The 22,200-nt window shown below is 36.9% G+C and overlaps 1 protein-coding gene across 1 annotated transcript in view; it reads right to left on the bottom strand.

Moving 5' to 3' along the window:
* The window catches only part of SERPINI2 (serpin family I member 2), a 34,997-nt gene extending 17,392 nt beyond the window's left edge, over positions 1–17,605 (bottom strand). Inside the window, exons 1-5 of the mRNA XM_003991936.4 lie at positions 17,515–17,605; positions 14,774–15,028; positions 9,294–9,524; positions 7,692–7,886; positions 7,421–7,613 (exon numbers count right to left, since the gene is read on the bottom strand). Of these exons, the coding sequence (XP_003991985.1) occupies positions 7,421–7,613; positions 7,692–7,886; positions 9,294–9,524; positions 14,774–15,020 (866 nt within the window). The 5' untranslated portion in view covers positions 15,021–15,028; positions 17,515–17,605. The remainder of the gene's footprint in view (positions 1–7,420; positions 7,614–7,691; positions 7,887–9,293; positions 9,525–14,773; positions 15,029–17,514) is intronic.
* Positions 17,606–22,200: the final 4,595 nt, after the last annotated feature.

The raw sequence follows: 22,200 nt of genomic DNA, 5'->3' as shown, positions 1-22,200 counted from the left end.
TTGTGACTGCCACATACTTCTCTCTAAAACACCGCCTTCATCATTCCACTATCCTACTTGGAAATTTTCAATAATTCCCCTTTCCATATGGGACTTAACCCTCTTGATTCTTCTTCTTTTTTTTTTTTTAGTTTATTTATTTTGAGGTGGGGGGACAGAGAGAGAGTGTGCATGCAAGTGAGGGTGGGTCAGAGAGAGAGGGAGAGAATCTGTGCTGACAGCACAGAGCCTGATGCAGGGCTCGAACCCATGAACTGTGACATCATGACCTGAGCCAAAGTCAAGAGTCGGACATTTAGCTGACTGAGCCACCCGGGTGCCCCTCAGTTCTTTTAAAGCCCAGTTCAAGTTCTTCCCTTTCCATAAAGCCCTTTTTTATAACTCCAGTTTCTGGTGCTCCCTTTCTCTCTCTCTCTCTCTCTCTCTCTCTCTCTCTCTCTCTCTCTCTCTCTCTTTTTCATGAATCCCTTAGTGCTTACTGATTGGACCTTTCTTTTAATATTTACTGTGTACTGCTGTATATTGCTAGTAAATTTCTTGTACAAATCTTGCCCACTCCAAGTGGTAACCATCTTATCAGTGGGGAACATGTCCATCACTTTGCATCTTTTCCAGTTCCTTGTCCATAGTGGGGTCCCAATCAATCTGCTTTTGAACAGGAGATAAAATTTCTAGGAAGTAGCGAACCAATAAAACCATAAGGCTGTAAGACAGTAGTCATAAGAGCTAATTCTGTCTCCCAACACTTAGTTGGATGTTGATCAATTTATTTTTTGAGTGACTCAGTTTCCTTCTCTGTAAAATGCAAGATGTAACCAAGTCAGACTGTAGAACCACAACATTAAGTATTAAAATACTTTAAATTAGGGGCACCTGAGTGGCTTAGTTGGTTGAGCATCTGACACTTGGTTTCAGCTCAGGTCATGATCTCACAATTTCCTGAGTTTGAGCCCCGCATAGGGCTCTGCACTGGCTTTGTGGAATTTGCTAAGAATTCTCATTCATTCTCTCTCTCTCTCTCTTTCTCTCTCTCTCTCTCTCTCTATCTCTTTCTCTTCCCCTCCCCTGCTTGCACTGTCTCTGTCTCTCCCAAAATAAATAAATAAACTTAAAAAATACTTTAAATGCCCTACAAAGTTAAAATGCTATATAAGTGAAAGTTACTTCTTCATTTACCTTATTTGCATGTATAAATAATCACTTTTGCCCATACACATAATCATAAAAACATGTTCTCAGAATGTTTCTTATATAGAGAAGATCTGATATATAGAAAGTGTGTGTCAGACTCTTCAATCTGAGGAATTTTGACTGCTATCATGTTTTCAGGATCCCGTATACATTTAGACAAAGCAACATGATTATTTTAGCTGCTATCCAACATGGGGTAATTCTAAAACTAGATATCTGGTATGTTACAAATAATAAACACTAGAAAGCACTCTAGCATTTTTAGTCTATATCTTATTGACCTTGATTCTAAACTAGTCATACATTAAAGAAAAAGAAATGTTTCTTAAATAGTAACTATAATCTAAATAGTCATTCACATGTTCCTTCCTAGTGTTACTAATATACAAGCATTCTTACGATTAATTTTTCTCTTGTTGGCATTTACTAAATTTTGCCACCAAAGAGGCTTTTATTTTGTGTTACATTAACAGAACTTAGCATAGTTGGTGTAATTGATTGAACTGTGCCTTCCCCCATTCATATGTTAAAGTCCTATCTCTCAGTACCTCATAGTGTGACCTTACTTAGAAATAGGGTCATTGCAGATACAATTAGTTAGGTCAAGGTCCTAATGGAATAGAGCAGGCCCTTAATCCAATATGATTAGTGTCCTTATTAGAAAGGAGAATGCCATGTGAAGAGAGATGGCATATGACAATAGAGGCAAAGATTGGAATGGTGCATCTATCAGCAGAGGAACACCAAAGATTCTGGATCGCCACCAGAAACTGGGCAGAGAGGCAAGAAAGGATTCCACACAGGGGCGCCTGGGTGGCTCAGTCAGTTAAGAGTCCAACTTCAGCTCAGGTCATGATCTCACAGTTTGTGAGTTCGAGCCCAGCGTCAGGCTCTGTGCTGACAGCTCACAGCCTAGAGCCTGCTTTGGAATCCGTGTCTCCTTCTCTCTCTGCCCCTCCCCCACTTGTTCTCTGTCTCTCAAAAATAAATAAATGTAAAAAAAAAAATTTTTTTTTAAAAGAAAGAAAAAGAAAGGATTCCACACAGTCTCGGGGAGGGTGGCTTTGCTGACACCTTGATTTTGGACGTCTAGCCTCCGGAGCTGTGAGAGAATGAATTTCTGTTGTTTTAAGCCACCTAGTTTGTGGTCATTTGTTACAACAGCCCTAGGAAACTAATACAGCTGATTAAACTATTCAGTTTTACTAAAGTCTTTAGTTACCAATTTGAAAGCATAATGGATTCATCCAGATACAAAAGAACCATGGCACTGAGTAACAAAATCTAAAATTGTCAGTCCACCCTAAAGTATTTACTCAGCCTATATGGTTTTCCCTCTCTGTACTGAACACAGATTTTAAGTGGGTATTTTTTGTTGTAAGGAAATTATTCATTTGGGAGAAATGTATGTCAGAACTTCCAATCCATGATCTTAGTGCTCAGGAAACTTAATTCAATAAATGTGCCCTCATGGACTAAAATTGTTTGTGAACTTAAATAATCAAATCATTCCTTTAATCAATCAGAAGACTCATCCTTTTGTGAAAAGTGAATGCATTTAAGATTTTTTTTTTTAATGTTTTCTTTATCTTTAAGACAGAGAGAGAGCATGAGTGGGGATGGGGCAGAGAGAGAGGGAGACACAGAATCAGAAGTAGGCTCCAGGCTCCGAGCTCCGAGCTGTCAGCACAGAGCCCGACACGGGGCTTGAACTCACAAACTGTGAGATTGTGACCTGAGCTGAAGTCGGACGCTCAACCGACTGAGCACCCGGGTGCCCCAAAAGTGAACGTATTTTAAATGTAATGTTGTATTAATGTGATTGAATAATTAATAACAAAATTTTCAATATTGTGAATTTAAAACACTCATTTTATTTCTCTAGACAGGTTTCCAAGAAAATGGTTGATGTTCTATCTTTCATTATGCTGCACATATGGGAAAGTTTCAACAGGATCCTCACAGGGAATGAATTAAAGTGTAATTGGAAAGTTGAATTCTGGTTTTTGAGGTATTTACAATTAGATAAAGGGAAATAACATAGAACTGGTTTCTTTGAAATTATTTATATAATTTAATTCAACAATATTCATTTAGCACATACTATATACTATGAAATGCTCCAAGGACTATGGAAACCAAAATGACGGAGACATAATCTCCTGTTCCAGAGCTCACATTTTAATAGGATACACAAGAATGTGAGCAAGAGATGGAAATGTAATGTAATAAGTGTTATAATACAAATTTGTATAAAATGTGCTAGAAATAAAGATAAGGGATGGTTGAGTCTAAGTGAGCATGTTGGGGAAATGTACACTGAAGAGTTAATTGTGAGGGGAAGATGAAGGATGAATGAGAATTTCCTGGGTAGATATCATGGAGAAGGGCCTGCCAGACAGAGGGGACAGGCATAAGAGAGACTGAGAAGTCAGAGAAGACTCTCTACTTTGGTACTGGCTGGGCAGTGATCTTAACAAAGAAAGAAAAATAGTCATCACTTATTTAACATCTTCTATTTGCCAGACTTTGTGTTATGAATATAATTATGTAATGAGGTACTATAATTGAAACTTTAAAAAAAATTTTTTTAAATATTTGGTGCCTGGAATTTATTTGAGAAAAGGGAGGGAGTACAACTGCCATTTAATGTTTCTGCTTTCATATCACCAAAGATCTACATTCACGTTTAAGACGAAGTGTTTATTTGTTTGGGAAAAGCAACATGATGAAATTTCCATTATGCAAATAGAACCAGTGGGATGGAAATAGTGAAGTTTGAAATGATGAGGGTATAATTTATTTTATATGGTATGAAAAGGTATTTCATGAAGGTCAGAATCTGCTGTTGTCGATTCTGATCATGACTGGGAATCTGGCCTCAGAGATGGGAGAAAATCTGTGTTTCTTTCTGCTGGGAAAAGTTGGAGGACTCCAACTGCTGGGTTGGAGGGAGATGAAAAAGACTCTGGGCGAGGGTGGGTTCTGGTACCATGACAGCGGTAGGCTAAGGTCAGCAATGGACAGGAGAAGATTCCCTGGTTACAAGACATGGCTTGGACTCCAGAACACTCTTCCCTGACACCTGGTTTTTAAATTACTTTCCACCTTAGAAGCCTCTTTTGTTAACATAAAGCTGTCAGTAAAATTTGGCTAAACATTGAAGTTGTTCTTGTATTAGTTTGCCAAGGGCTACCTCAACAAATTACCACAAAGTAGGTGGCTTAAACAACAGAAACTTATTGTTTCATAATTGTAGAGGTCTAAAATTAAGGTGTGGGTAGCTTTGGTTCTTTCTGAGGACTATGAGGGAGAAGTCTGTTCTAGGCCTCTCTCCTCAGCCTGTAGATGGCCATCTTCTCCCTCTGTCTCTTCATGTAGCCTTCCTGCTTTGTGTATCTCTCTATCCAAATTTCTCCTTTTTATAAGGACTCCAGCCGTGCTGGGTTAGGGTTCACCCTAATAACTTCACTTTAACTTGATTACCTCTGTGAAGACTGTCACCAAACAAGGTCACACATTTTGGGGGGAGTGGAAGTTAAGACTTCAACGTATGAATCAGGAAGGACATAACTCAAACCCATAACCGTTTTTCTTGGAGGAATCAAAAGAGAAGTCTGTGTCACACTATGAGAGAAGTTGTATGAGGAGTGTGGCCAGTTTGGAGAAGCTGATAATAAGACCAAAGAGTCTGCTGTCCAGAATGTAGTAGCCTGGATGGAATTGTTGTCTGGGCAACATTCTTATGAAGATTCCTAAAATGTTGGAGAAGGGAATTCTGAAAAAAGCCTGTATTTGCTGTTGCCAACTGAGTTTGAAACTTATGCATTATTATCTAGGCATTTGTTAACTAGGCTGATGATGCTGGGGCCACTTTGGCTACAAGTGTCATTATTCCAGTTTCATACTAATAAAACCACAACTCAGGACAGCTGATGACTCTCCTAAGACACCACTGTAGTACAAGGCATGAACAATTTTCAAACTCAGTGTTTTTGGCCCCAAACAGTGATCTTTCCAAAGGAAAAAGAGAGAGAAAAATAAATTTGAAAATAAATAAGTTAATCCCCCAAACTGTTATTAGAAGATAAACTGTCACATCACCTTATCTCCAATGTTTCACACATAATAGGAGCAAAAACAAAACAAAACAAGCAAACAAACAAAAACAAAACACCCAAAACTCTTTGAAAGACTAAATCACATCCAGGTAGAGAATATACAGGGATGCTAGGGAATCAGAAGAGAGATTGGGGGAGAAATTCAGATATTAGAGACATGAAGAAAAAGGGACAAATAAAAGAGAGTAAGAAGAAGAAAATTCTGAAGAAACAATTCTAGTAAGTATTAGCTGGGAATAGAAAGAAAAACAAATGTAGGTCAGGGAACAGCACAATTTAACAATGGAGAGAAAAATAAACAGAAGTGAGGAGTGCTCCACAGGTTAAAGAAAGAAAGATTTTTCAAGAAAAAGGAAATAGTAAATAATATTAGGATCAAGAACCTAGAGTAAGGGTGAGAAAAGCATAGGGTACCTCTTTCTCCAGGATGACAAGGAAGGTAGGGGAAGAGAAGATTATCAAAGATGTAGACGAATTTTGAGGTGAAGGGTAGGGACGCAGATTTGCCTAATGATATGTTTTATTTAAGGAACAGGAAGTTGAGACCTATGTTGAGAGTAAGAGAAATCAACATAAAGCAGCGCCTGCGGAACAGAAGTTCAATTTTGGTGTGGTGTGCGTGAGTATTAAAAAAGGAAGTTCTGGGGCGCCTGGGTGGCGCAGTCGGTTAAGCGTCCGACTTCAGCCAGGTCATGATCTCGCGGTCCGGGAGTTCGAGCCCCGCGTCGGGCTCTGGGCTGATGGCTCGGAGCCTGGAGCCTGTTTCCGATTCTGTGTCTCCCTCTCTCTCTGCCCCTCCCCCGTTCATGCTCTGTCTCTCTCTGTCCCAAAAATAAATAAACGTTGAAAAAAAATTTAAAAAAAAATAAAATAAAATAAAGAAGGAAGTTCTTTGAAGAGAAGTAAGGAGTCCCCAGCTCCAGCCTCAATGATGCCAGAAGGGACTGCTTCCTGGGCTTTTGCTTTAACAAAATTAATAGTTGGGGAGCAGGAATGGCTTTTGGGCTAGATTTGGGGTTGAGGATGATTAGGGAGAAATCAGAGCAGAATAAAGACAAAATAACAAAAAGCATTAAAAAATAGTATCTGCAAATATGATTACAATGACTGACTGGACCCCGGCTTAGTGGAAAATGCAGGAAAAGCCAAGACATTTTTTTTTTTTTTTTTTTTTTTTTTTGGGACAGAGAGAGACAGAGCATGAATGGGGGAGGGGCAGAGAGAGAGGGAGACACAGAATCGGAAACAGGCTCCAGGCTCCGAGCCATCAGCCCAGAGCCTGACGCGGGGCTCGAACTCACAGACTGTGAGATCGTGACCTGGCTGAAGTCGGACGCTCAACCGACTGCGCCACCCAGGCGCCCCAAAGCCAAGACATTTAAGTGGCAAAAGGCCTGGGAGAGGGGTGCACAGACCATCCAGGCTTCGATGAGTTTGCACAAAATTTTAGAAACGAAAGAACAGAATATCATCTATTAGACATCTGCCTCTTTTAAAAAGTTGAGATAGAATGTGAATTGAGTTATTTGGGCATAACTTACTCTGAAGTTTCTCCTGTTGGCTAGAAGCATGATATTTAGATATCAGTGTTTATATTCTTGTTTCCTGAGATAAGCCTTTGCAATTTCCATTTTGAATTAACTACCTAAAACTCTCCATAGGACTCTATTTAAATTCAATGACTGTTGGAGCACCGGTGGTCAAAGCTGGTGTAACACATCTTTTAATTGTGGTACCTTAAGTGGTTGGGGGATTTCATCTTCCTTAAATGTAACAGAAGACAGATATTTAAAATTCCAATTAAGAGATTAGAGAAAGGTACGTTTATATACTAAAAAGAATAAAAATTCCTTTTTATCCTGATGTTCTAGCTTGAACACTTACACCTCTTCATCTATTGCAGAGAATCCTGGGTGCTTAAATTCAGTCCCCCACGTGGCAAAACAGTGCTTATGGAACAGTGGTTCCGTAAAGTGGAGCTACACTTCCAAATGCATTTTTCTTTTCGACAATAGCCTTTTCAAATATTTGTTATCTTTTAGCCAGCTATTCAAATTCCTCCATGAGTGAAAACCTAAGAACTGGAATAATAAAATAACGTTACCAACCTAGGGAGGCTGATTTCCACTTCCTCTTCTTGCATCTCAGAGAACCATTTCAGGATTCGATGCGCAGTAATGCGCTTTTCCATTTCTTCTATGTTCACATCTTCCGCAGGGAGTATGATGATTAAACTAAACTCGTCACCTTTGTAAGGTAATTCCAAAACCTGGTAGTTCACGGAGGATTCAGAAAAATAGCCTGGAACGGAGAAATAAACTATTAAATATTCTTGGCAATTCCCCAAATCATGCTTCAAAGCAGGATTTCTCATCTCACCATATTTTGTTCTCAAAAGAGCCTTCATCATTGGAACTTTGACTGCTGCACCATCTTTCTTAGTAAAATTCATCAACTGTGTGTTCTCTTTTGTGAACTTCTGCTTCCAATCGCCCTTGAAATAAACAGCATTCACCAGGATGAGCCGAGTCAGAGGGCCAAATTCTTCCCCGGAAAACATGTTTTTAATTTTCCCTGTGAAGGGGGTGCAGGAGGAGGCAGAAAGAGATGTGCAAGAGCGACTCAGTGGAATGCCTTAAATAGAATTAAAGCACAAATTTCTTTTGCAGGTCATTATAAACGGGGTGCTTTATCATCTAGCCTTGGCAATTTTCAGAGTAAAGAGGAGCACTGTTACTTATTTCACTTAGACACAGGTACAAATGAGATCTCACTAGGAAACCGGAGATACGAGATTGTCTTAGGCAAACCTGGACAGACCTGCTATTGGACTCTCTTCGGCGAGCTTGTTTGTCTAAATCGTTTTTCAGCCAGAAAGAATGAAAACGGAATGTCCCTTCCTGCATATTTATTGATGATTTTCAAACTTTATTTCAAGTTTCTCCAGCAGGTCAATCAGAATTAATAAGTCAGTGGTACACTCAAACCTTCTATTCCTGTGGCTAGAGCCACTGACCATTGGGAAGGGACAAGAATGGAGTTGTTAGTATGATTTTCTTCCTCTAAACAACCAGTCTGCTATTTCTATGTCCAGTGACTATTTCAGTTAAAAGATAAAAGCAGGAATGAGTGCCATGGAGCTGTCTAGGGATATTCATTTTGTGTCCCATCAATGGGACTTTCCTGTGAACGCTGCTCAGAACACCCATCTCACATTTTGAACCATGCCTCCCTGAATGACGCTTCCTATCAAGAATATGGTAGCATCATATATCATCATAATTTTTGGTAGCAGAATGAATGAACAAAGAAACAAACTACTGTTAATCAAGGCCTGATATATGCTTGTTATTTCTCATACATTATTATCAAACCTGCTAATAATCCTGAAATATTTTAATAGTATCCTCATCTTAGATAGGGCTTAGCTTAGAACCGGTTAGGATTTGAACTCAGATCTGAAGGACTTTAAGCTTGTGTTCTTTCTACTCTGCCACTCCATAATCCCTGAGGAATTTTTGCTAGCTTATATTGAGATTAAAGTTTAGATTACCATGTTTATGATAGGGTTATCCACATTTATTATTAAACATTAACCCATCCAACTGAGATGTGTTAATTATTTACAGTATATGTGGGAAAGAAGGCAGTTGAGGCTGACAGATCTAATTTTTACCTGGCCCAAGATATTACTTCGGCTGCCGTAGATTAAAAACCTATGCTTAAACAAAACTTATTATTAAAAGTTTTCCATTAAAAATTCTCTAAATAGGTGTCGCTGAAAAAAATCTGTATGCTTTTCAACGCAGCTGACAATTTCTCTCAGTTTTACAATTTAGTATTAATTTGAATAACAGGGAAGCAAAATGGGAGGTTTGATTCCTCTGAGCCACAGTTTAACAGGAAAATATTCAACCATTCTTTACTTTAGGATATGCATACAATGGCAAATAATGATTTTACGAAAATGGGAAACTTTACCATCTGTTTTGCTTTCTACCCAGGTACTTATTGTCTCTGCAGAAGCCTTTGCATCTTGAAAATCCACCAGTTTTATGGCACTCTGAAAAAACTCCTTGTTGCTATGGAGATACTGTTCTTTCACTGTGAATCCTTCTTGAAGGTAGAGGGCATTGGCAAGATTAAATGTAAATTCTTGCCTTTTCTCTGAGATGGCGGAGAAAAATGACTCCAGCACAGAAAATTCTTCTCCTAAAAAATAATTATAATGTATACTGACATATTGAACAACATAAAAACAACAGCTTTTCAGCTTTACTTCTAAGTGTTGATTCATATCACCATTTTTTGCACCCTTAGGTAACACTAACGATCCTTTCTAAGTTAGTATAAATATTTTAAGCATTTATCTTCATACAATATGCATTTTATAAAGAACTCAGTTCTTATACAGGAAAAAAAAGAATGTCCATGTAAATTTGAAATGTGTCAAAAACAAGAATGTGCATTTAAACAGGCTGAAGGAAATTCCCTTTTTATAGTCAAATTTAGCTCATTCTTACTTGTTGGAAATTTATCTTTAGAACCTCATTCTTTGCATAACATGCAATATTTATGGAAGGAGAATACTAATGAATACTGATGGTGGTATGACAGTGATGAGCAATCCTTTTCATTATTGCTTTTATTTCAGCTTAAGAAAGTTCTCATAAGAGATGAGCAATGGCACCTGTCCAAGTTTTGAAATTTATGAGGTAATCCCTGTAATCATCTCTAGAGATGTGCAAGAATCAGAATTGCCTATTTCTTCAGGTTCATGAATGTATATCCTGTGACCGTCTACATGAACAGTACCAGTCTTAACCATTCCAACTATCACCACTAGTCAACTGAGTCCAGTAGAGTCAGTTAAGAATCACTGTTGGCCTATTATTTATTTGCCGTTGGATTATTCTGACCACCATGGATTGTCGGGAAGATACATGTGCCTATGGGAGAATTCAGGTTTGATCTTTGTTCAGAGGCTTCCTATCCATTACCAAAAATATAATGTTTTTCATTCCTATCTGGCTTACTCCTGGAACTCAATCATTAAGTCTAGGAACTCTATTTCAAATCAAAGTTTCTTTCAGGGCCATTGTTATATTTTGAGTTACATACTAAAAATACCACTTTCATAACTTAAAAGTTGAGTATGCCTAATTAATCTTTATTGAAGAAAATATAAATCATTCATCACTAGAATATACCCACTGAATAAAGAGAGAAAATTTTTATTGAGAACTTGTCTTGAGTTGTCCACCTGAAATGTGATGGCGGCCAGGGGAGATGCACGCATCTGCACATTTTAGCAGAGAGCTAGCAGTCAATGGGCATCTTTGTATAAATAAGAACAGCTTCCCTCACAGGTGGGGGAGGAGGAGGGTTTCAGCCCAGTGGCCTCGTATCTCATCTAGCTGAGTGGAGCCTGCATTTCCATGCCCACTTGTCTCCTTGTCCTCCCCTGCTCCTGTGCAGGTACAACCCACATAACCATATCGCAGGCTCTGGGAGGTATATTTCATTATGTTTCAAACTCCATGATGCTGCATTCTGGGGATATAGATACAGATATAAACAATCTTAGCCCTAAAAACTTACTTCCCTTTGGTTGGATTAGAAGAATTTCACTAAGTCTTTACAATCCTAGAATTCTTACATAAGGAAGGAATGAAAGTTAATCTATTTAACTGGTTTCTGCGATGGTTTTAGATGCAATCATTTGCTATTTGAAGCTGAGGAAATATCTCAATAAAGGCAGGCTACAGAGACTTTCTGAGTTAAGGCATGTGAGTTTTTTCAAAAGAATTAATTAAGGTCAGAAATGAAGTGGCAGAATTTGAAACCAATCTTCAGAAGTTTGTAATTTATGAACATCTTTAAAGGAATGGGGGGGGAGGGGAGGGGGAGAAAAAATAGTTCCAACTCATTTGTCAGAGCAAATAGATTTATGTCATGTACTTAAGGTCCAAGACTGTGTGACAAACAGTCAGTTTCCCTTTGATAAATCACTGGACTCAGAAGTCAATGAAAAATGTCATCAAGTAGCACAAGTTTGGAGGAGAATATAAAGTTATCTGTCTTATAAATTTGATTTAATTTCAGATTAATAACCTCTTCTAGCACAGATCAAAACGAATATGTATACATGGCTCCCAATAAGCAGTGAGAATAAATTTATTTCATTTCCTAAAACAGAGTCATAGAACACCTATAGGCCATGGGGTGAGTATAACTTTTGGTTTGATTGTACTAGTCCTCCAGAAAATGTTCTAAAATTCAGTACATGTATACTTCTCCTGCTATTAAGAGCCCAAAGGCCAACTGTGTGTGAAATATGAGAGATCTAAAGATGAAAACAAAGGCAGTCATAGGATATAGATTATTTTAGCCAAAAGGTCCATATGAATCATTTATTAAAACTCTTCTTTTTATAGTGAGGAATCTAAAATCCAGAGACGTACAGTCACTGGAGAGGTGCCAAATCACAAGATTATTTGGTTTTGGAACTGGGATCAGAATGCAAAGCTGACCCTCTTTCCATAACACTCTTAGAATAGCAAGCACCCCAGTTAGTCTTTGATTAGTAAGCAGCATGTTAGAGGCAAAGCAAAACGGAGCATTATCAGATGCTCGGTAGACTAGAAAAGGTAAATTCTGAGCAGAAGTTTTGACAATTGGGGGAAAGAAGGAAAACTGAGGACACTGAGAGCCCTGTGGGGTTAGGATGCCAGGAATTGTATGACCATCTGTAGAATAAGCCAGGTGTTAACATAAAACAGCCTAGTATGACAGGTAGTAACTTTTGATAACCACTGGGAATGGAAGGTAGGGCCAGGACCAAGATGAGTCAAGGAGGCATTTATATTGAGCATGAAATTTAATGAGATGCCAGCAGACTCAATAATCAAGATAATATTTTACTGTAACAGTAAAAATCCGTATTAATCAAAGAAATCCATGAGGTATATTTGTAAAAATGCTCAATGAAGACAGGATCATTACTAGTGATTTTCCTGTTCCTCTTGGGTTCCAAGGTGGCCCTACCAGGCACCACCTTCTGATCTTACACCTTGTTCCGCCCTTCACACCACTTTGCTCTTCTTTCTTTAGACCATCTGGGCCTCTTCTCCATTTCCTTGCTCTCTTCCACTCTGTTCCCTTCCTTAACTCTGTCTCCTTTTTCTTTGTTCCTTAATTCTCTCCTCCTTTTTTTCTCCAGAGTTTATTTTTTTCATATTTTCTCTCTCTCTCTGGCTCATCTTCCTTTTCCTTTTGCAATAACCTTCCGACTGTGTCCCTGTGTCTCTCTCCTTCACAAAGCATAATAGAAAGCAATTTTGAGGGGCGCCTGGGTGGCTCAGTCAGTTGAGCATCCGACTTCGGCTCAGGTCATGATCTCACGATTCATGAGTTTGAGCCCCCCGTCGGGCTCTGTGCTGATATCTCGGAGCCTGGAGCCTGCTTCAGATTCTGTGTCTCCCTCTCTCTCTGCTCCTCCCCTGCTCACACTCTGTCTCTCTCTCAAAAATAAAGACAGATTTTAAAAAGTTAAAAAAAAAAAAAAAGAAAGCAATTTTGATAGATTTTGTTACATGTGTTACAATGTTAATGTTTAACTGCCCGTCTATATTTTCCCAAGGAAAATATAATATATTGCTCTTCTGATCTAGAACTCTTACTGAATCATTTTTGGAATTTATTCTGGACAAGCTACTTTAACCTTTCTTTGCTTCCATGTCCTCATCTAAACAGCAGGGTTATGTCTACCTCACAGAGTAACTGTAAATATTAAGTAGGAGAGCAGATATCAAGCACAGAAAAAAGTGTCTGCTACACTATATACATGTTTGAGAGTGTCATCATCATTATTGCTATGATTAGCATCACATTCACAATCCAGAGTTGTTAACATTTCTGTTTCTCTACAAGATATACCCATTTAGAGTAATTTAGATTTCAGAGGCACTAATTTTGCTAATTTATCTTAGAGTCAACTTTACATATCTTTATAAATGTATTTTTACTTTTCAAAGCAGTATCAAGTGATGAAATGCTTCTGCGACTCTCTTATGGGATTTGCTGAAATTAATCTAGACAGTCAAGACTAAATCTGGAACACAGTGGCTTCATTTTACATTATTCACAAAGGAAAATTCTTGCAATTAACTTCACTATCACCAACTTCTTTTCTACATAAAATTGCCTTTATTTAAAATGAAGCAAATGAGACTTTGTAAAAACAGAAAGGCAAATTCCTAAATATAAGTGCTCTGTTCTAAGGCAAACATACTGAAATTGGTTATAGTTATAGTGATTACATTTCCAAATCGAAAAATCTGGAAATTTGCTCTGATGTTTAGGACATATTATCTGACAGTGATGTAGAAGTTTAAAATTAAAATTATTATGGAAATCGAGAACACAGGATAGCCCGAGAAAGGGACAACTGCCCTTTCAAACGACACCAGCACCAAAGCTCTACAGTAGCTCAGATAGGCCTTTGGGAGACTCTAAGACAGCAACTCTTCAAACGCCAAAAGGCCTTGGATGGTTTATGTAATTTTTTTTTCAGATTTTCTTTAAAAACTATTAACCAAACAAGCTTTTTAAATGTATCAATTAATACTTCTTCTTGGTCTCAGTTAAGTGAAAAAGTTACATTTTATTTAGAAAACTAACTTTAGAAAGCTAATAAAGTAATGAGAGATGCACACAAAGATTTCTGGGTAAGGATGCTCGTTGAAGCATTTTTATAACAGAAATACTGGAAACAACCTAATGAAGAAGGGGTTAGTAAGTAATGATAGTTCCATAAGAGGCCATGAAATGCAACAATTAAGAACCATATTCTGAAACTGATGCGAAAAATGATCATAGCATCATGATAGTGGAAATATAAACAAACAAACAGAAAACCATACACATACATACACACATTCACGCACACAACAGGATCTCAATTAATTAAATCTGGCTAAACCAGACCAGAAGAAAATATACTGTCACACTCACAGCCTTATATCTGTATTAAAAATAATACATTCTTTTGGTAACATTTTCATTGGGAAACAATTAAAATGATTATTATATACAATTCTCCATTTTATTATAATTTTACACTTTTGATAACATTTTCCATTGATTTAAGTTGTGTCACCCTGAACTTCTAATTTTAAAAATAAATTTGGCCAGATCTTATCCAGCATAAATAATCATATGTAATGGGGCACCTGGGTGGCTCAGTTGGTTAAGCATCCAACTTCGGCTCAGGTCATGATCTCCTGGTCTGTGAGTTTGAGCCCCGCATTGGGCTCTGCACTGATAGCTCCGAGCCTGGAGCCTGCCTTGGATTCCGTGTCTCCCTCGTTCTCTGCCCCTCCCCCACTCATGCTCTGCCTCTGTCTCAAAATAAATAAACATTAAAAAAAATTTTTAATAATTATATGTAAGAATCTCACCAGTTGAGTTTTCCTGAAGTTTTAACGTTTGTCTTATCTGCTCCTGTGCGTTTCCTTTCGCTCCCAGTTGTACCATCCCAAGAACCAACGTTGTTCCAAGGGGGGAAAATATAATGTTGTCCTTATGAGATAAACAAATAGCTTGATAAAGATCCACTGCAAATTCGATATTTCTTTGAGCCAAGGGTCTTGAGGCTTGACTTCCAGAACAGATCAACAGTAGACTCCACAACAAGATCTTATCCATTTTGACTTCTGTGCATTAATTTAAAATTTATTAGTTTTCAAAATAACCAGAGGTGACCATAGTGAGCTCAACTGACAACCTTCTTCCTATTAGAATTCTTTGTCTTAAGTCAAACATTATTACAAGGAGATTCTCATGCCAGTTTGCAGAATAAGCCTCATCTATTAGGAGAAATAAGCATGTGCAAATGGCATTTTTATATTCCTTCAAGAACTAGTCCAAAACATAAGGCAGTCTTCTAAAATCAAAGAAGAAATTATAATTCTGGAACAACGTCAATAGCAATATGATCTCTAAATAGCTAAATGATACTTTTTCCTATCTTTCCCATGGTTTTAAGTGAGATACCTGTAACTCTTTATCAAGGGAATCCTCTCTCCACACTACTCGAAAATGGTTTATAGATGAAAAGAGAAATGGAATAAAATATGAAGACACTCCAGTGTGGTTTTGAACCTATAATAGTGCAAAGTTAATGTATTCTAAATCAGTTTGAGTAATCTGGCAGTTTTCATGGTATGAATTTTCATACTTTGTGGACTCCTACTTCTAGAGGGTGAAATACCCTAAAATTCACATTGTACTTTTTCAAAGGAAGGAAAAACTCAGAAAACCTGTAAGGAAATGCAATTAAATGTAACACTACAACAATAACAAAAGAAAAAAGCACTTTTTAAGAAACCAAGAATAATTTGACAAGTCAACACGTAAGAAAGCTGCAGCTGAAAACTTTAGCCAAGTCACAACACTAATGACACCTTATTCAAGTGCCCTCCACTAAAAGTACAGGAAATTCAACCATCTGATTACGTCTTGAGAATGAGTTTTGCAATATTAGACTTCATGGAATACTGACCCCAAAACCTCATAAATTTTAGTAACGCTATTTTTACCTTGCAAAAACTATATTTCAGGAACTCTTAATAACTCCTAGTTTCATAGGTTACTGGGAAGTAACTGTTCATTGGGGGGTAAAGATGAAAGCCTCTAGAACAATGTATTGTTACCCTTAAAAATGAAGAACTATATTTCTAAAGTGCTTTTCCAGACCATTGGAAGGGTCACCATGACCCATAAGTGGGTTAAGAGTCACTATTACATATAAAGATTACTAATAGTCAAATACTCTCTAAAGCTAATCTGTGGAGTCATTATGTAGCTACTTCAAATTGCCTTCTAATATTTGTAGCTAAACTCTATTTGTTTAGATATACAATTTGCAAAGGAAAAAGACTTCAAAATGCAATTTAAAACAAATGTTTAAAAATAGCATGTTGGTAAATTGCAAATATAAATATATATTATCAAATGGTTTATTGAGGATTAAGTTAGTACATAAGGTTGTGAGTGGAAGTGCAACAAAAGTAAAAGCCAGTGAGTAAGAAAAGTTTTATACACAAAAATAAATTTCTGTTTACCATTTTCTTTCTTTTTAATGTTTATTCATTTTGAGAGAGAGAGAGCACATGTAAGAGGAAGGAGGGGAGAGAGAGAGAGAGGAGAGAGAGAATCCTAAGCAGGATCTGAGCTGTCAGCGCTGAGCCCAAATGGGGCTTGAGCTCATGAACCATGAGATTATAACTTGAACAGACATCAAGAGTCAGACTGCTTAACCAACTGAGCCACCCAGGTGCCCCTATGTACCATTTTCGAATACATTCACTATCTCAGAAGATTTCTGACTAAAAATAGAAGTTTGTAGATATATAAGTAGTCACAATGTTATTAGTACTTTTAAGTCATCAAGTGGTAGTTCTTTAGGTACATCTTTATGTATTTGGTTTGTAATACAATAATAAACAATACTACGAAGGATACAAATTTTTCCTTATGGTAGAATCTGAGGGGTATCCTCTCATTATACTAATAATCTTAATAATTAAAATTTATATTATTTGAGCATCGGGGTGCTTGGGTGGCTCAGTCAGTTAAGCGTCCCACTTCAGCTCAGGTCATGATCTCCCGGTTCGTGAGTTCAAGCCCCGCGTTGACAGCTCGGAGCCTGGATACAGGTTCAGATTCTGGGTCTCCCTCTCTCTCTGCCCCTCCCTCCCCCATGCTCTGTCTCCCCCTCTCTCCTTCAAAAATAAATAAACATCAAAAAAAACTTTATATTATTTGAGCGTCTAATTCTCCCAGAAAATTTCTAGGCATTGAACAAATTATAATCTCACACACACACACACGAAATGTTTTCAAATGTTCACTTAACCTCATTGTGTTTTGGATCCTATCTCATTAGATCTCATTAGAAAGCATGAAGTACTGGTGAACTAAACAACATAATGACTAGTCCTATAAGAATTTATAGGACTTCAAATTTATAATGACATTATTTAAGGAGAATAAAAGTAATGTGTTAATTTGATAAATTTAAATAAGATCTGCTATCAAAGTGAATTGAAATGCCAGTCCCCTGCTCTATTAAATACTCATGATCAATATTATCGCATATGTACTGCATTCAAAAGCTATTTAATTTTAAGGTACTTACCCCAAATTGGCTTCTGATTATTCACTGTGATGTTATAACTGAAATGTGCCTGCTGGGAAACACTAGTACATAAAACACCTGATCAGTAAAGGCCAAATTTACTTATCTTGAACACTGTATGATTAATTCCTCTAAACCCAAAGCAGGTGTTCACTACATTTGCATAAAAGGACTAATATGATCGGTTAATGATCAATGACACAATAGGCAAGAAGTGAGAGAGAAAACCATAACAGAATTTTTTCAAAGCATTAAGCTTATATTACTTAATCCATTATTCCACTTCTTTTATAGTAAGTCGAAACAGAATTTGGAAGAATGTGCCAAGGCTTGTAAATTGGTTAGTAATTAGTTCTTTTTGTTTCTCACAGGACTTCTGCATCAGATTACCACTGTATACCATCATAAATATTTCAGAAAGCCTGTGAGAAAAAGGATAAAGCTAAATCAAGTCCAGAATGCAGAGACAAATTGCTGCTGCATTTACAAAGTTCTCAACAATTCATCAAATCATACAATAGTCACAGGAATTTCCTGTGGTTACAAGGCTCATTTTAATCCTTAGGAAAAAGGGTGGATATTGAAGAAATATACTCTCCTTGATGAACCAAAAGACCAGATTAAGATTATTGATTTACCAAATCATATGAGGACAATACGATTAAACATAGGTAATTTGATAATACACATCAGTGTTACTTTTACATGCCTTTAAACTTTTACGTAATTTTCTCTACCAGTAGTTCATTAATAAAAAAAAATGGATTCATAATTGAATAGATTGCGATCTCATTCTTCTAGTTCAAATCAATTACCTCAATGGCAATCAGATATTAAGCACACTGATTCATCTGTGGCCTCCGAGAAGAGAAATGGAAAATTTGTTCCAGATGCAATCACCATTGATAACTAAATGTAATGTCACTTCTGATAACTTTATAAAAACAAGATAAAATGGATGTAAATACCTGAGAAGTAACTTCTTTCAATGTCCTGACAGGGCTAGAGTTTACGGAAAGCCATGGGAAGCCTGATAATTGCTATAGGCCATACTGTCCTAATTCACTAAAATTCTTAATTGTCCATCTAGGCATCTCTTAATGTTTTCTAAGTCTTGGGTTATATTCTAATATCACTTGCTCTAACATAAGCGAACTCCTCTCCAGCTTTAGCTTAACACTGTTAGAGATAATTTTCCAAAAACAGAGTTAGGCAGCACAAGAGCTCTATCCTTCTTGTTTTAGTGTGTAATTCATAAACAATAAGTCTGAATGTCCAAAGACTCTCATTCAATCAATGTTTTTCTACCCCTGTAGTGACACTAGCAAACATCCATCACAAGTACCCTGAGTTACCAAGTTATTATTTCTCCATATTACTCAGATCATAATGTGATTTACCCAGGAACAGGTCATTGCTTTCCTTGCAATGACAGAGACAGACACTCTGTCTTAGTAAGATCACTTAATGAAACTTTCTGTAAGGATCTTATGTTAGAGCAGTTCAAGCACACTGTGCATTTTCCTGTCTCTTGAGGAGTAAAAAAGAATGGCCAAGAATTTCTCCTCCTTGGTTTAAGCTCTTTTAGTTGACAATAATGATACCACAATTGTCCATAAAATATTACTGCAGGCCTTTTAAATATTTTCATAAATCTGTTCCTTCTACAACTCTATTTTGCCCCTAGAGCATAAGCAAATATTTATATATATATTTGAAATATATATATATTATATGTGTATGTATATATATGTATAAATATATATTATATATATAATATATTATATATAATATGTATATATTATATATAATATATATAATATTTCATTAGTGAGAGCCAAAGTGTCTTGGTATAAATTTGAGCGCCATCACTCCTCTACTGTAAAAAATAAATCTGGGGAGGGGCGCCTGGGTGGCGCAGTCGATTAAGCGTCCGACTTCAGCCAGGTCACGATCTCGCGGTCCGTGAGTTCGAGCCCCGCATCGGGCTCTGGGCTGATGGCTCAGAGCCTGGAGCCTGCTTCCGATTCTGTGTCTCCCTCTCTCTCTGCCCCTCCCCCGTTCATGCTCTGTCTCTCTCTGTCTCAAAAATAAATAAAAAACGTTAAAAAAATAAATAAACAAATCTGGGGATGTGTATAGTAAAAACAATAGCAAGAAGTTATAGGTTCAATCTCATTATCTTTCTTAGCATTTTGTAGCTTTTTAAAAGTAAAGTTGTATTTAATTCCCAACTTTAAAAACATACAAGCAAATGTTCTCGTTAATATAGAACTTAAAAGCTAATTATTCTATCTGAGCATGGGTTAATTTCAGGCATTTTGTTCCTCTCTCAGTTTGCTCCGTATATCATGTGATAAGAGGAACATGTTCTGAAAAGATAACAGGTTAAATTATATTTAGTGTAAACCTACATATTACAAACAAAGTAGCCTATTGAAAGTTCTGGCACATTCTGTTTTAATGTGACAAGTTCCTTTCACTGTAGAAAAAATGGATCTTAAATCATTGAATCTAAGTGTTAATTTCAGAAATAGCTTATAAAGTCTTCAGTTCTATTAACATTTTATAGGTGAGACCCTGCTACCTGCCTAGCACAATTAGATGCTGTAAGATAGAAGAGACATAATAACTAAATGTCTTTTTCCTTTCCTGGAAGAGCCCCTGAAGTTAATTAAAGATGGGATTAGGGTTTTAACACAGCACAATTGCCTTACACATGTGGTAGGCTACAGAGAGAAGGTATGTCCATATGAAACAGACTATTTCACTAATCGTTTCAAACAAAGTCATCTACAAGGGTAAAAAAAAAAAAAAGAAAAGAAAAAGAAAAAGATGTCTAGCAAAAGAATTTCCAATTTATACCAGAAAAACTAGTGGGCTCATTCAATCTTTGCTTAATAAATCACTGCATTTTATGTACTTTCACTCCAGGAACCTGATGGTAAGAGAAGTGTATTCTATTTATAGGTATATACCTGGTATCTAAAACACTCCCTTGTATGTATCTTAGATAATTGGTTGGATAGGTGGATGAATGGATGAACAGATGGATGGGTGGGCGCATGAATGGAAAATAGAGCCTTCACAAAGTACGTGGTACCCATATTTCCTCTCTTTAACATCTTAATATTCCTCTAAATTTCTAGAAATGTGGCTCAAATTTCACTCCACTGTACTGTCATCAATCTATGATTCATAAATCATATGCTCTAAGTTTGAAATGATGGATTATCTAATCAAACCTCCCGACCAGTGCAAGAATTTTCTGCAATATCCCTGTGAGAGAGTTACTCAGCCTCTGCTGGAATATCTCAAAAAATCTTTTTTTCCCAAGGCAACCTTTTTCATCTAAAAAAAAAAATCTTTGAAATACTTCCAAATTTACAGAAAATTTGCTGGTGTAATGAAAAGAACTACCATCTCCCTCTCTCCTTCTCTCTGTTTTCCCAATTGTTAGCCTTCTACCACATATGTATGCTCAATCTATATAGCTAATCTTTCCCTCCTTCTCTCTCTCTCCTATATATATATATATATTATATATATATAATTATATATTATATATCATATAGTATATAGTATATAGTATAGTATATAATATATAATATATACTATATATAATATTATATATTATATATATGTATGTATGTATATATGTATGTATATATGTATGTATGTATATATGTATGTATATTATATATATGTATGTATGTATATATATACATAAAGTCATATATACATGCATTATATATATATGGTGTATGTATGTGTAGACACAATTATAATTAGCATTTTCTGAATCATTTGCAAGCAAGCTGCAAACATAGCTTCTTAATCACTCTTAAACATTTCTTCCTTCCTTCTTCCTTCTTTTTCTTTTTTTCTTTCCCTTTCCTTCCTTCCTTCTTTTTTTCCTTCCTCCCTCCCTCCCTCCCTCCCTCTCTCTAAAACCATGAATTCACACTGGAATCTCAGACCCAATCTATGATCTCAGGGTTCTTTCTAGCTTCCCCACTTTGAAATTTTATAAATACCTCTATAAAAGTGAGACACCTGCCTCTCATTCTTAATATATTCACGAATTTATTCATTTACTTACTCAATGTTTATTTTCTCAGTGTAAGCAACCTCCCAACTGTGCCGGCCATTTCCTCTACTCACCCTCTCTGCCTTTCCACCACCTAAACACTCCTCCCACTCCCCAGTCCCATACTCTTGGATCCAGTGAGCATATGACTTCTCTCAGCTCCTCCTTCTTCCTTTCACAGCCATGCAACCAGCCTGCTGCCAACTCCTCTCCACCAAGATGGGAAGGGAAGGGAAGACGAGAAATCCCTTCCTGTTTTAGCAGGTATCAGGAAAGAATTCTAGAATCTGCCTCCTTAAAACTGTGTCCATTGGTTCTACTTCTACTCTTTTTCCTCATTGCAGCTTTGAAATATTTGAGAATAGGTTAGATGTCCCATGAATTTTCTTTCTTATGCCAGACTTCCCCATTTCTTTACCTGTTTCTCTGGAACATGGTTTCCAGAGTCTTTATCACTCTGATAACATTCACCAACATTTGTTGGTTGATACATTCAAAAATATGTTTCTTTTAAATCTTTCCCACATGTGGTTGTCATTCAAGGAGAGGGAAATGCAGTATACATAGACGTCACAGGGCCTGATCAGGATGCACTT

Source organism: Felis catus, chromosome C2 (genome assembly GCF_018350175.1).
Source record: "Felis catus isolate Fca126 chromosome C2, F.catus_Fca126_mat1.0, whole genome shotgun sequence".
Taxonomy (NCBI): Eukaryota; Metazoa; Chordata; class Mammalia; order Carnivora; family Felidae; genus Felis; species Felis catus.
Note: the sequence above shows the minus strand (reverse complement) of the source record. Positions and strands in the feature narration are given on the sequence as shown.